The sequence below is a fragment of the Rhagoletis pomonella genome, unplaced genomic scaffold (genome assembly GCF_013731165.1).
Source record: "Rhagoletis pomonella isolate Grant_MI unplaced genomic scaffold, Rhpom_1.0 Rhpom_scaffold_00002, whole genome shotgun sequence".
NCBI lineage: Eukaryota > Metazoa > Arthropoda > Insecta > Diptera > Tephritidae > Rhagoletis > Rhagoletis pomonella.
The window spans coordinates 9581927-9596383 of NW_023458556.1; the positions used below are offsets into that span (position 1 = coordinate 9581927).

At 35.5% G+C, this 14457-nt stretch overlaps 1 protein-coding gene across 2 annotated transcripts in view; it reads left to right on the plus strand.

Moving 5' to 3' along the window:
- Positions 1–14457, plus strand: part of LOC118733034 — a 61641-nt gene that overhangs the window by 24676 nt on the left and 22508 nt on the right. The window contains exons 1-6 of one of the 2 annotated variants that reach the window (XM_036462204.1): positions 1272–1361; positions 3485–3599; positions 8242–10253; positions 10319–10518; positions 10586–11508; positions 11576–11684. In XM_036462204.1, coding sequence (XP_036318097.1) covers positions 3485–3599; positions 8242–10253; positions 10319–10518; positions 10586–11508; positions 11576–11684 — 3359 coding nt within the window. In that variant the 5' untranslated portion in view covers positions 1272–1361. Of the gene's footprint in view, positions 1–1271; positions 1362–3484; positions 3600–8241; positions 10254–10318; positions 10519–10585; positions 11509–11575; positions 11685–14457 lie in introns of those variants that run through there. The other variant, XM_036462203.1, reaches the window with a different exon arrangement.

Here is a 14457-nt window from a genome sequence, read left to right on the forward strand (position 1 = left end):
AAATTTTTAATCAAAATATTAAGAAAATTTCCATTTTCTTCCATATAACACCCGCAACACCCCCCACAAAAAAAAATTCCAAAAAATCAACGGTAATTTGTAACGACTGGAGACATGCTTTTTCTCCGACTACAATTGAATGGGCTACAGAATTGCATACCCGAAAATTGTCTAAATATTCTGTTTAAAATTTTGGAAATCTGATGAAAATTTTTTGAAGTTTGATAATTTTTTTTTGGAATTTTTGCAAGCTTTGATACTTTTATTGTTGTGGTTTCTGTTACAGATTGAATCATATTTTAAATGAAAATTATTAAAAATAAACATAATTTGCAAACAATATCATTTTCAATTTCGTTTCTAATTAATTGATCGCAGGTGTAATGTGCGTTGGGTAACCGCCCTGCAGAAAATCTGACTAGCTCAGAACTAGCGTAGAACTAGACCTTTTGCCGACAGTACTAGTTCTAGCTCATTACCCCAGCAATGCTTTCAATTGTCCAGTTTTACACGGCGATGTCATTGGCGGTGAAAATTGTCGCCCAGTGCATTACTTTGCAATTAGTTTTTAACCGGTTCCGTTTTGGACAGTTTGGTTTTTTATAAGAAACCTTTTTTAAGACTAGATTTTTGGAAATTTTTTTCGTTTTTTCTTTTCTGTTACAGATTCAATTTTTGTTACATTTTTAGACTGTCTATAAAATTTACTGCAGGGCGCTTACACGCTAAGCTCATTTAACAGATTCCTCATGTGACAACTCTCATGCAATGCCCCAAGTATGCATAACTGAGCCATTAGGTGCGTTTTTGTATTAGTTGCGTTAAGGTTTCTATGATATCGCGTTGCGCCTGCGCATTGTAGCAGATCAGTAAACAATCGGCGGGAATGTGAGCGAATCAGCTGTGCCCAGCTACATACAAACGTATGTATTAGTACATAAACAGAGTACTTACAACCCCATTTTCTTTCACTGTTACCTTCCCTTTATCACAGCACTCGCGTATTAGGTTCAGCAGCTCGTTTCCCTTCATTCTGGCACGTTCGCTTTTATTCTAGCTTGGTGTTTAGTTTGAAGCGGTTCTATATATACATATACATATAGTGAAGCAAAGCGTAACAACTTCGTTACTTTTGCGCGCATATTTTATGTAGGTTTTCAAAACGCATACATACATACTTATTTATGTATATATTTTGCTATAAATTAGAAACAGTTTTCGCCAAGTGAAATCTTTATTGTAAAAAGTGTGCGAATCTCTAGAGATGTGTGCTAATTTATAAAAGTTAGGCATTTGGACATCAGTCCGTACAGTTTCTGGTTGATAGCTGTATCGCTGCATAATCCCCATTAATTATTGTTGTAAGTTCAACACTTTGCGTGTCATAATCAATTTGTGTAATAAACTAATTTACAAAATGTTGGAAAAATACTTAGTTATCGATTAAGATGTGCGGTTGCTACGTGTGGTGTATTGTTGATTGTTTACTTTTGCATAGACAATGAGCTAAAGTCATAACGAAAGTGTTAAAAGTGAATTCATGCAGCAAATATTCATATCAACATACATACATACATACATATACATACATTAGACTGCATCGCCAAAAAAAGTTGCGATATTTCCGCCGGGATTACAAAATTTATTATATTTTAAGACGTCCACCAAAATATTTCGGAAAGAATATTAAGATTTAAGTGACCGACTTGAAAATATCTCCACAAATGGAGTTCTTTAAGAATAAAAATAGTTTCTTAGAGAACTTTTTGAAAAAAGTCCCCTCAGATGGCAAAACAGATTAGGCTTAAAAAATCTGCCTAAAAATATTTAAACATCTTTTCAACGGAATCGTAATAATGCTATTTTTGATACTGTTTTTTTTTTACTTTTTTCAAAGATTGATCTACGAAAAACTTTTAATAACTTGGCCAGAGCTATTCTGATTTAAACTTATGGGATCTCAGTAGAAAGGCATTGTTTTTTATTTCTGTCCAAAAAAAAGTTATTCGTGTCCATTTTTTTTTTTCAAATACCAACACGTCCTAATACCTTTCTCTTTCATCCTTTGAATGAGTTTATTAGCAAATAAATAAAAAGGGTGAGAAAATACGTTTCCAATGACAACTCACAAGTCTAAATCGGAAGAGTTTAGGTTCTCAGTTATCCATTTTTATGCAAATTTTTTAAGCTTAAACCGTTTTGTCATTTGAGGGGATTTAAAAAAAAATCTAAAAAAATCTCTAAGAAACTATTTATATTTATAAAAAAAACTCCATTTTTGGAGGTATTTTCAAATCGTTGCAGCTCACGTAAATCTTAATATTTTTCCGAAATATTTTGGTGGACTTCTTAAAGTATAATAGATTTTATAGTTCCAATGGAAACATCCTTATTCAGTCTATGATTTACAATCTTACAGACTAGAAATAGGCAAAAAAGTATTAAAAGTGACTAGTATGTGTACAATTACGAAAACTAGGTTTCGAGAGATGATTTAAAAAGACTTCTTGGAAACGAAAAGTCGATATCTAAGCTCTTTTATTTCTTTTTATTTTTTATTATGGGCCCTATGCACCGCGGCCTCTAAAGTGATCTATTGATCTTCATTTAATTTTGATACAAATTAAAGTTTCAAACTTTCTACAAAGAATATAAAAGTTGAAAAAATTTTCACCGTAGTTTCATAACAAATTAATGAATATTATTAAATAAACAAAAAGAAAATTGTTAATACTGAGGATCAAAAGGGGAGCAATTTGAGTGACCGGTCCTGTATGTACATATTTACAGATATGAAGAAATTTAAAATATACGGCATTTGCTATTAGCTTTAAGCTTTCATTCAAATTCATGTATTTATTTATGGATGAATGAGCATTAGGGATGTGCATATTTTTTGCCGTCAGAAATTTTTGTTCTCAGCGTCTAAAAATAGTATTTACTCTATGATAAATTAAAATGCGTAAAATATCCATAGAAGATGCGAGCAGGACAAGACCAGAAAGCGTTTAAACTAATGGCTTTATTCGTGAAAAATAAAGTAGCTTTATAAAAGGTTTATAAATTGAAAAATGTATGAAAACGTCAATGAATAAGGCCATAAGTATTATAATTAATAATGAAACAATAAAACTTCGAATCGTTGTTAACTGAACCAAAAAGGGGAACTTATCGGCAGTTGAAATTAAATCGATATCTTTTAAGTCGTGATCAGTGAAAAATACTTTAACGGGACTCATAACCATACCAAATAATACATTTAACCATCAGTAAATTTATGCAAATACAATATGACTTATGACCCCTTGTGGCTCAACTTAATTTTAACCGCTATACAATTTATGACATACGACATTACGACATGTTACCACACCTTGTGAAACCACTATGTATTCGTTTTTATTTTCTTACTCCTTCTACCTCTGTTTATTATTTATTTTATTGACCTATTTTTTAGTAAAATTATTTTCCATTTTTGTTTTAGATGTCGTTAACGAAAAAGGATCCTACACTGCGCGTTGCTGCCAATGATCCACATTTGGTCAGTTTAGGAGGTGGACGTTTGAGTACAGCAGTTACTATACATTACATACCCATAGGTAAGAAGAACACATGAAACGTGTTTTGTCAATATGTTTCTCTTCTAACGAATTCTTACCAAGGTAATAGTAACCCTATCGCAATGTTTTTTTTTTAGATAAAAATATTTACATAAGTTCTAATTAAAAGAGTAATAGATGGGTATGCGTGCACAGTGCCATAAGTGGGAGAGGGGCTAATTAATCGAATTACGAATAATTTTGGACGAACCATTATGAAATTTAACTTGGTATCCAGAGCTTTTTTGAATAAAATGAATGAAAGAGCAAAAAATAATTATGGGGATGAGTACTAATTGGGTAAAATAGCGTATTTTCGATCTATAGTAACCAAGCTTCGTGATTAGCAATAGGTTAGGCAATTATTGATTTGTATCAAGTCAAATATATGCATACACTGCAGGAAAGTTTCATTTTTTTAAATTGGGCGTAAAATTAATAAAGACTTTGGAGAAACAAGTACCTAGACTACTCAAGTCTCCACATAGGGTTCTGATAGATCTTTCTGCACCATCTAAAGAATTGACTCTTCTTTATATATTGTTCGCTGTTGTGTATGTAGGAAACAATGATTTTCTTTTAGTTCAAATTATTAGATAAGCATTATTTTCTTACCATCTAGTAAAAATTGTTAATAAAGTGAAATGCTTCCTAACTGGTAGGTTTTTCATTTTTATAGATTTCTCATGTTTTTTTCGGGACCTTTCGGGAGTCTTCATCTTTTGCTTTCCATTATTTTTTCGAGTACTTTTGGGGTTGTTCGTGATTTTATGGGATTGGCGTGACTTTCGTGTTAAATTTTTCGCGTATTTCGATACTTTTCCGGACGTTTCGGAATTTGTTCCGGACTATACGGCTCTTCTCATGTTTTATTTTTAAGAAACTTTCGAGATCTGCACAGTATTTTTTGTTTTCTTATTTTTTCGAATCTTTCGAAGTTTTTATTCTTGGTATTCTATTTTTCGGGAGATTTTTTCGGTATTCTTCGTGTTTTAGTCTTTCCGATCATTTTGGGGTAGTGATAAATTTTGATTTTTCCAAAAAAAAATTGAATTTTTTGAGGTACTTTTCAGGAAATTTTTGAGAGTTTCTCGGGACCTTTTGGAATTTCTAGTTAAATTTCAGTTCGAAAAGTATATTTTAATCTCAAGTTTGTCTTTTATGAGTTCCTAAAATTATAGAAAAGCAAAAAAGCCTCGAAAAATAAAAAGATGGAATTTCTTTGCCCAAAATAATACAAGCGAAAAGTTAAGATAATTTTTTTTTGCTATTTATGCGCAACAAGAAAAGTGCTTTAGATAAAGTGGAATCATTGGACTTTTTAATAACACTACTCTAAATGGGGCTATGGCCCTCTTGGAAATCCTTCCCACGCACGCCAGCACAGCCACATAGGTATGCAGAATAGCACAGAATTGAAAAATGATAACATAAGCTTAACGTTCTAAAAGAAGAAAAAGCGGTATACAATAGATAACGAACGCATAGACATACATACATATGTATGTACAAATCGCGTTGTTTCAGTCTTTTAGTAAATGGGCGATACATACATACATACGCCTTTGATCCCAGAAATGTATGCACAGTCAATCAATAAAGTTTAGGTACAGCGACTTTTTTGCAATACGGACAACTGTTTACTTTTTAATTATTTTATTTTCGCAAATTTTTTATAAAAAAAAATATGGTTAATTCTACAACATAAACCGTAAAAATCGGAGGTCCAAGTCTCGTGCACCCTTTTAACGCATTCAATTTTAGTATAATAATCTGCAAGTTTCTGGTAGCTACATTATTAAACTTGCACATTATTATACTAAAATTGAATGGTCTAAAAACTGCATACCCAGTTGTTTTCTAAAGAGTGTAATTAAAAAGTGTAATATTTTGATGAAAATTTGCAGAATTTTCTTTAATTTTGCACAAGGTTTGGAGCTCGCCTTTTTGGGGTCTTGTTCGTAGAATTAACCATATTTAAAAAAAAAAGTTACGAAAAATAAAATAATTAAAAAACAGTTGCCCGTATTGCAAAAAATCGCTGAACCAAAACTTAATTGATTGACTGTAAGTAATTGTTTTTTTTTTTATTGAAAAACAGTATTCAATGGAAAAAACAAATTGTGTTCTGTAGAAATGTGCCACATTATAATCGAAAAAATAAATAAAATAAAATGGAATTGAAGGTCATTCGCGGTTTGATAAGAGGACAGATATGGCAACAGCAAAAGCATTATAATTGCCGGCACACCGCTGCCACCTAGTGTGGGCTTGTATTACTTAACGTTAGTTCGCACAAATTTATTCGCTGTTATATTCTTTTTGTTCATTAAGCTTTAAATAATTGATATACAAAACTTCAATTTATGCAATTAATAGATTTCGCATACGCATATATATTGGCCTCCATAGGGTTCTCATACCTGTATAATTTTTCTCGACAGAGTTCGAATTATCGGTTTTTTGAATGATGGCTAGAAATTATTTGAATTATGGGGACGAATTCTTGCAAAATCAAGGACGACGAACTGGAGATTGATGTACGGTGAACTATAAAATTATATCTCCAACCTGCTGAATAGTACCAGCAGCTGAAACCATGACAAAATTTGGTATTTAGAACGAAAAATGACACTGATGATGGGAAAACGCCGAAACCGGTTAAAAAATAAAAACTTTTTAAGTCCTTCGTCATCATCATCAAATGAGGCGGCTCTTGGACCGTTCAAGAGATTCTACGTAAGAATTATGTACGTCCCTTTACGCATCTGTGGCGGCGAGTATCGGAAAAGATAAAAACGTTTAAAACTTTAAGTAGGCTTCAGTTGATGCAAATTCGAAAATCGAGTAATGAGACGTTTTTCCTGTTTGACGTACTAACTAAATATGTGCACATTAGGGTGGTCCAAAAATACACGTGGAAAAGTAAAGTCGGAATTTGTATGCTCTCACCCCCTAGGATTGTTCTATACCGAAAAAAATGTATCTCAATTTTTTTTTTCAAAATTAAAAAATATTTAGAGGTCGCTCAAAGCGCCCAAAGTTTTCCATGTATTTTGTATGGGGAAAAACAACTTTTCGTAGAAATGGTATAGAATTCTTAAAAATCAATACTTTTCTATGAGAGAACTCAATTTAACTGCAGCAGATTCCCAATAATAATACTCAAATTTTTATTTAACCATTTTTTCATCGCAACTTTAATTTATTGGTCCGCCAAAAACCCACAAAAACCCCGAAAAATTCAATGGGGGGACCAATAAAAAATCGTTAGTATTAAAAAATGGTTAAATAAACAATTGGGTCTTATTACTGAAAGTCTCCTGAAGAGAACCAGAGTTTTCCGATCATAAAATATTGGTTTTCAAGAATTCTATACCATTTCTACGAAAAGTGGTTTTTTTCCCATATAAAAATACATGGAAAACTTTGAGCGCTTTGAGCGACCTCCAAATACTTTTTGATTTCAAAATAAAAAAATATGGGTATACTTTTTTCGATATAGAACAATCCTAGGGGGTGAGAGCATTACAATTTCGAGTTTACTGTTTTTGGACCACCCTAGTGCACATCTACCTACATATTCAAGAATACATGAACAACGAATGTTTGATTACTAAAGCGATCTTAATAACTAGCTGATACGTAAACAGATATATAACTATAATAACTACATAAACACAAATACATATATCTTTGTTTAAATTTCATATTGGCAATAGTCTTTTGTTTGTTTAAATTTTGAGCAAAACAAAACGTTAATGTACTTACATCATCATTGTATTGCGCGGCAATAAACCCGGCATTTGCCATTAGCAAAACATAATAGTTTTGACGGATCGTAGCCAGAATCTTTTTGTTTTAGTTCGAATATCTTTTTTAGCGTTTTGCGACTCTTTTACATACATACATACATATGTACATACTTATACATACCTAGATCATATGTGTGTAGCTGGTAAATATACATATTTACAAACATATGTATGTGTGTATATTAAGGTGGACCAAATTATAGTTTTTGCGTGAACCCCAAATCACACCACCCCCCACTTTATAAGAAAAAATATAAAATTTGAATAAATGAATGAATTGAATAAATTTTTTATCAATAATATTTTTAACAATTAAATTCTACAAAGAGGTATATCTTCCCAAGTAAAATATATCGAAAACTTCAAAACCCCGACGGCGCGACTAAATGTTAGGCGATCTCAAAATAAAAAAAATATGCAGGTGTCCTTATTTTCGATATTCTTCAGTACTGGGGGAGGCAGCAAAAATATTCTAAAATGTTGATTTTCGCCCCAGTTAATTTTTTTTTTGGACTGCCCTAATGTACATATAACATATGTATGTATGTATGTATGTATTTATGCCGAATATAAAATAGTATGCACAGATTTATGACTTCACTTCTAACGCAGTTGCTGCGAAGGTCGTTTCATCATTTTTGACAAATTGGTTTCTTCGAAGACCCGCCTAACATCAAGGTCGAGAGGGCATTGCGCACGAAATTTATAAGCATTAGACACCGGCTTGCTCACATTTATTTCAATTAAGAATATTTCTATTTCAAGATTTAATTACACTTTTTCAACATAAAATTTATGTTATTTATGCAAACTTTTGCATATTCCAGGTGATATGACTATTGGCTCAGCCTCCAGTTGCAGCATATCTTTGAATGGCAGCGGCGTTCGACCGATTCATTGCACCATCTATCGCAGCGAGGAGAACGAAGTGACCATCGTACCAGAGCATGATGCTCGCATACTGATTGATGGTACGAAGATCACACATGAGACCAATTTGACTCAGGGTGCCATGATCACTATTGGAAATTCAAATTATTTACGTTTCAATAATCCAGCCGAAGCTCAGATGATGCGCTCTGCTATGGGTTCGAATGAACGCATTTCCATGCCACAGATAGACTTCACGCAAGTGCCACGACGGGACTCGACCAAGAGCCTGAGCTCGAGCAGCGGCAGTGCAGATGCCCGTCAATCATTAGCCATCAATTCATTTTATGAAGATCATATCAGTCCAATAACAAATGCACAGATGCCAATGTCAATGGGTAGAGAATGCACGAAGAGTATTTTTGGTAGCAGTAAATCTTTGTATAACAACGTCGCAACAGCGCCAATCGATATAAACGGACTACACTGCCCTAAGGTATTCACCGCCGACCTGGTGACTGTAAATATGCCAGCAAAGGATGTGCTGGGTCAAAAATATGCCAACTTCGCAAAAAATTTAGCTGAAAATCATCGCAATGATAAGAACTCCTCTCCCGTGCGGAACAATCAGTTGAACAATAGCTTAAAGGGAAATGGTCAGAATGGAACAGGAAATTATGTCAATGTTCCGAGCACATCGAATTTCATACAGAACACAAGCACCAACTTAAATGGCAGTGGAGAGTTCTTGGCAAAGGTGAATAATACGACGCCGCTGCGAAGCGCGAGCGGTGTTCATCACCACAATGTGCCAGCCTATGATCGTTACCCAAAACCAGGTACCTATGGAGGTCTTCAAATCTATCCTATGAACGGATTGAATACCGAAATTAATAGCAGCTCAGCGAATTCGTCGCCGCTGCATCGTTTGCAATACGAGAGTTCGCCCAGCATGCAGCGAAGAAATCTGTCCAGCTTGAGTAGCTCAGAGAATGAACGCCTTGAAGACATGCTGAAAATATGTACTGAATATTCCGATCGCCAAAATCAAAGTTGTGCCGCTTCCCTCACTTCTTCACCTATTGTTCAAAACCGGATCAAAACAAACGGGTCACTGCCACGCGACAAGAAGTCACCTTTCTATCACGACCTATCCGGCTCGCAGCTTCAACAATCCTTCTCAGGCAGCAGCGGCAATCTCAACACCAAGGCACATAACGGTTCAATTTCCAGTTCTACTGGTTACGAAAATGTGCGATTGGTTGGCCAGAACCGGGTGGAAATCGGTGGTCAAACTCAAGGCCCTAGTTCACCAAAAACAGGTTATGAAAATGTGGTTATGGGCAAGTATGTGCCCCAAAGTCCGCGTACAAAAATTCGCACCACTTGTATGTCGCCAAAAAAGGACCATTCGTTTAGCAATGCATACGGTCAAGCATCCATCGCTGCCGTACCACCACCAGTGGCACCCAAGCCACCCAAACAGAGTGAATACGAGCAGCTGATAAAGACTTTTGAGGAAAAACTCAAATTAGAAATGCAAGCCATAGAGGAGAGCTGCCGTTATCAGCCGAGCAGTGCTGTTAAAACGGCGTCGGTATCAGCTGAACATTCGCCCGCGAAGCGTACAAATAAAAATATTAACAATCTCACGCTAAACTTGCACGAATCGAATTCATTGCAAAATTCGCCCAGGCTGCAAAAGAAGCCGGCACCAGCACCGCGAATGTTCTCCAAAACAGCTTTGATGAGTTTTAACAACGCTGGCGCTACAAAAAGTTCGAATTTTACTGATAATGGCATTTCTCTGCCGAAAACAGCCGCGGCTGCTGAATTAAAACCGATTTTGGGTGACTGCGAAGACATTGAAAAACTTAAACAAACCAGAAAGCAGCTCTTAATGCGAGTACAGGAATTGAAGAATGAAATCTCGGAGCTACAAAAGATGGAGGCAGAAGAACTGAGGGAGGTAAGAATTCGAAATTGTGTTGCGTTAAAGTGCTAAGTAGTTTAATCCTTTTGCTACGTTTACAGTTGGATATGGAAAAGGCGCTGGTTACTGCCGAAGTACACTCCGTAGGTGATTCTGTTGGTGAGTTGGAGACGCAGCTTGAGCTCTTGCAGAACAAAATCCATCGCTTTGAAGCGCAGCGTAATGCCACGCGCGTCATGGAGGAAAATCAGCAGGCAAAACTAAAGCAGTCAATTGAAATGAAGCAGGATCAAGCGAAGAAGTGAGTATGATGAAATACAACTCGATTATATAAAGTTGTTATATATTTGTTTGTTCTCGATTAACAGATTAAAGTCGATGTTGCAGCAGAAACCGAGTAATGACTGTCTAAAAGAAGAACTCCACAATGTGAGCGAATCGCTGGAAAATGATCGTAAAACATTTGAGGATTTAGAATTCCAGTATTTGGAAGAAGAATCTGAATGGCATGCATATCGCGAGGAGTTACACAACGAAGAAGCGAATTTGTCCGCGAAAATAAAGGAGAAACGCATTGAGTTACAGCATCTGGAGGGCCAGGATTTGGGCAACCCTTCAATGCACGCCAAAACCTTAAAGTCAAAGTTAGTGAATGCATGTAATTTACTAAAAATGGAGCAAGAGCGCCTAACTGCGATTGAGAGCAGCATTTGTGACATAACCGGCGAATTGAAAGTGGACACATCCGAAGAGGACGTCAGCACGGCATCTTCGAGCTCGCCTATGCTGCACAACAACCTGGCAGCGGGTGTTATGTCCCAATCGCTCTTTGGTTCTGCCGAACTGCTATGCCCCAAGCGTAGTAGTGCGGATATAATGTCTAAAAGTGTAAATGAGAATATGTTTTTCAACAATAAAATTGAACTGCCTGCTCAAGCGCCAGTCACAAGCACTCCTAAACGTAAGCAGCTGTATGTCGTTGATATTGATGATGCCGATTTGGCATGTAAAAGTCTTGACGCACGGCATACTACCGAATCTGCTGATACAGACCCCGTGCAACTTGACAAAAGCGATCAACATAGTGAACGGGTTAAATTTAACCTTTCGCTGGGTAATGATGATTTCGAAGTAAATCCACTGGAACGTCGTGTGCCATCGCAGGACGATATTGATCGCATATGTAAAGTGACGAGTAGCGCACCCATTTCAACAAAAGGCGCCAGTACGAGAATATTTGATAGCATTAAAGAAATAGAACGCAATCGGCAACTGCTGCTGGCACAACAAGGTACATTGAATTGAAGTTGTAAAGTTGACTTACATATTTCCCAACTTATGAATTTAATTAATTTCAGGTCATCACGTGATTGAGCATGAGCGTCAAAAAATCATTGATTTGAAGAAGAAATGTCATGATGAAGCACGTGCACAATACCTTCTTAAGTTGAATAACGGTGAAAGCGAGTAAGTAGTGAACAATTTACAAGTTCAATCCGAACAACATATTAGCTTATTTCGAGTAGGTGTACGAAAACTTTTTCTCTATCATGCAGAAAACATTGGGATGGCTTCTAAAACTCCCTTAATCCCTTATCTTTATAATTACGTTATGCATTTTTGTGCGATACTTTAGTTATACTGTACATCAGCGTTTTTGCAACAGAATTTCCACGGTATATTTTTGAAAGGGGCATCATACTGATAATTTTCGCTGAACGAAGGTATAGTCCAGCATGCAAACGCCCAATCTTTACGGAGTGATGAAAAAAGTCCATAGAAACTCAGTCCATTTGCCGCAAGTTTCTTAAAAGGGCGGGTTTTATTGAAGAATGTAACTAATTCTATGCTGCAATAGTTATTTTAAAAATCCAATAGGTTTTTAGCGTTAAGGTCTTTCTATGTTATGTTGTGGAAGTTTTTTTGTTCGCACCTTCTCCTAATTTTTGATGAAGAATATTTTTCTGGAAGAAATCAAAGATATTTGTAGTCCAATGTGCTGGACTTTGAGATTCTTCTGCGAAAACGGTCAGTATTATGTCCTCTTTCAAAATTATACCATGACTATTCTGTTGAAAAGGTTTTTTTTTTTAACAGCGGTCGCCCCTCGGCAGGCAATGGCAAACCTCCGAGTGTATTTCTGCCATGAAAAACAGTTTCTCATCAAGACGCACACCACAGATGGGAGGTGAAGCTCGGCCAAACACTAACATATGTGTAAGCGCTAATCTATTATTATTCCGTTGATAAAAAATTTAAATTTGCTGGACTTTGCACTTAGACCCCCTGTCTTAAGAAAAGGTTTATCGGATTCTGGCCAAGGACTGTCACTGCAGCAACACTCCCAAAACACTATTAGGAGAACTCGTATGCTGTTACAACAACCACAACAACAACATGAAATAATTCAATTGTTTGCTCTTTCATGCACACAATTATTCATTGGGTGACGGCAGTACATTCCTTATTGTCTTTAATTAAAGAAGCGCTTTGTGCGTTTGTGTGTGGAATGCATGAGAGTTGTACAGCTCCTATTCTGAAATAAGTAGCGTTGATTAAATTCAATTAGCTCAACATACATACCTACATATACATATGTATAGGAGTATGACAAAGGCTGCTGCACTTGTTAACCTAAAATGACATTTACAGTTGCAAGGCATTAAAATTTTTAGATCGCCATGAAAAATAGTTGCATCTTTAGAGTTCTCGCAGTTACATGCCTCAGAATCTCGCAACAATAACATAAAGTTATATGTATATGCATTTGCTTGAGTAGGTGTTTTGTTGCTGTAAAAGCGTAAAATATTCTAAGTTAGGTTTCGCGGGTATTAACTTAAAAAAAAACATCTTACTACCCAACTTAGAGTTGAGAGTGTATTTCTTTTGAAGTTTTATTTATTTTTTTTTTTTGCAGACAGAAGAGCATTTCAAAGAAATCGCTTTTAACTTCAACGCTCCGTAAAAACGCGGAAGCCAAGCAGTCAGAAATATTGAAATGTTAACAAAATATATTTTATTGTTCATCTTTTTTTTGACCGTCAATTAAAAACTGTACATATTAACGTGGTCTCAATGCCCAACAGAACTAAAATACTTATATACAATTTAAAATATATGTTATATTAAATATATGTATGTATGTATTTTGCATTCACCCTACACGTAAAATGAAATTAAAAATGTGAAAGAATTACGTCCAATACAGTATATTTCCTCGTCGAAAATGTTCTATAATCCTTCCATACATACATTCGCAAATTACTATATGTATGAAAAAAGTTTGCACATACATATGTATGTGAGTGTTATCAAAGTACTTAAAAGCTCTATTTTTGAATGAAATCGAAAGTAAATTAAATGGATTTGGAATTTAATTTATGCACTCGAATTTGTGCTACTTCGATGATTTTAATAGTGCTCACCCTGCCTGCCACCTCCAACTCTGGTAAAAATACTTTTGAAATTTGCGCTTTTGCGATAACGTGTTGGGCTGTATTGGTGTGTCTGTATGCATATGCATACACACATACTATAAACGTTCACAGGCATACGTAAAGTAGATAAAGATATCTACATATTTGCTTTAAAAATCAAGCATATAAGCCCGGAAGAGATAGAGACTTAGGTATTGAACCGGTTATTCACAAAAAAATTTTAAATATAAAAAAATTTGAAATTGTTAATCGCCGGCTGATTGCTGTTTGTCCCTTAGCGCTCTTTTTTATATCTCGCGCGTGCTTTTAGGCTAGGCTAGGTTAGAAGCTGCTCGGTCTACCTTGCGACAACTTGACTCGAACACTTTAAGTGAGCCATACTCATACATATTTATGTATGTATGTATGTACTTATACAAACAGTAAGTACAAGTTGAAACAGCTGTGCAAGCAAGGCCGATCCTCAATTGACGCAGCATTAATACGTCTGATCGCAGTGGAATGGAATGTGTGCGCTTTCGTGCAGTGACAAAAGATCGACTGATTGTATGCGGCCTCTCCGAACGACAGTTAAGCCCAGTCAGTGGACCGCTTGAACGTAAATCAGTTTACAAATCAGTGAGCGACTGTGAGCTAGTTCTTGAAAACCGGAGTGATTCATCGTTTTATGCGAATTGAGTTTATCTGTGTTTATTTGCATATTTATTCGTGCCTTGGAAATCCGCAAACAATAAAGGAGGTCACGTTAGCGATTGTAAACAAAATCAATTGAGAGTCTATGGATCAAAATGCATCTAAAACTA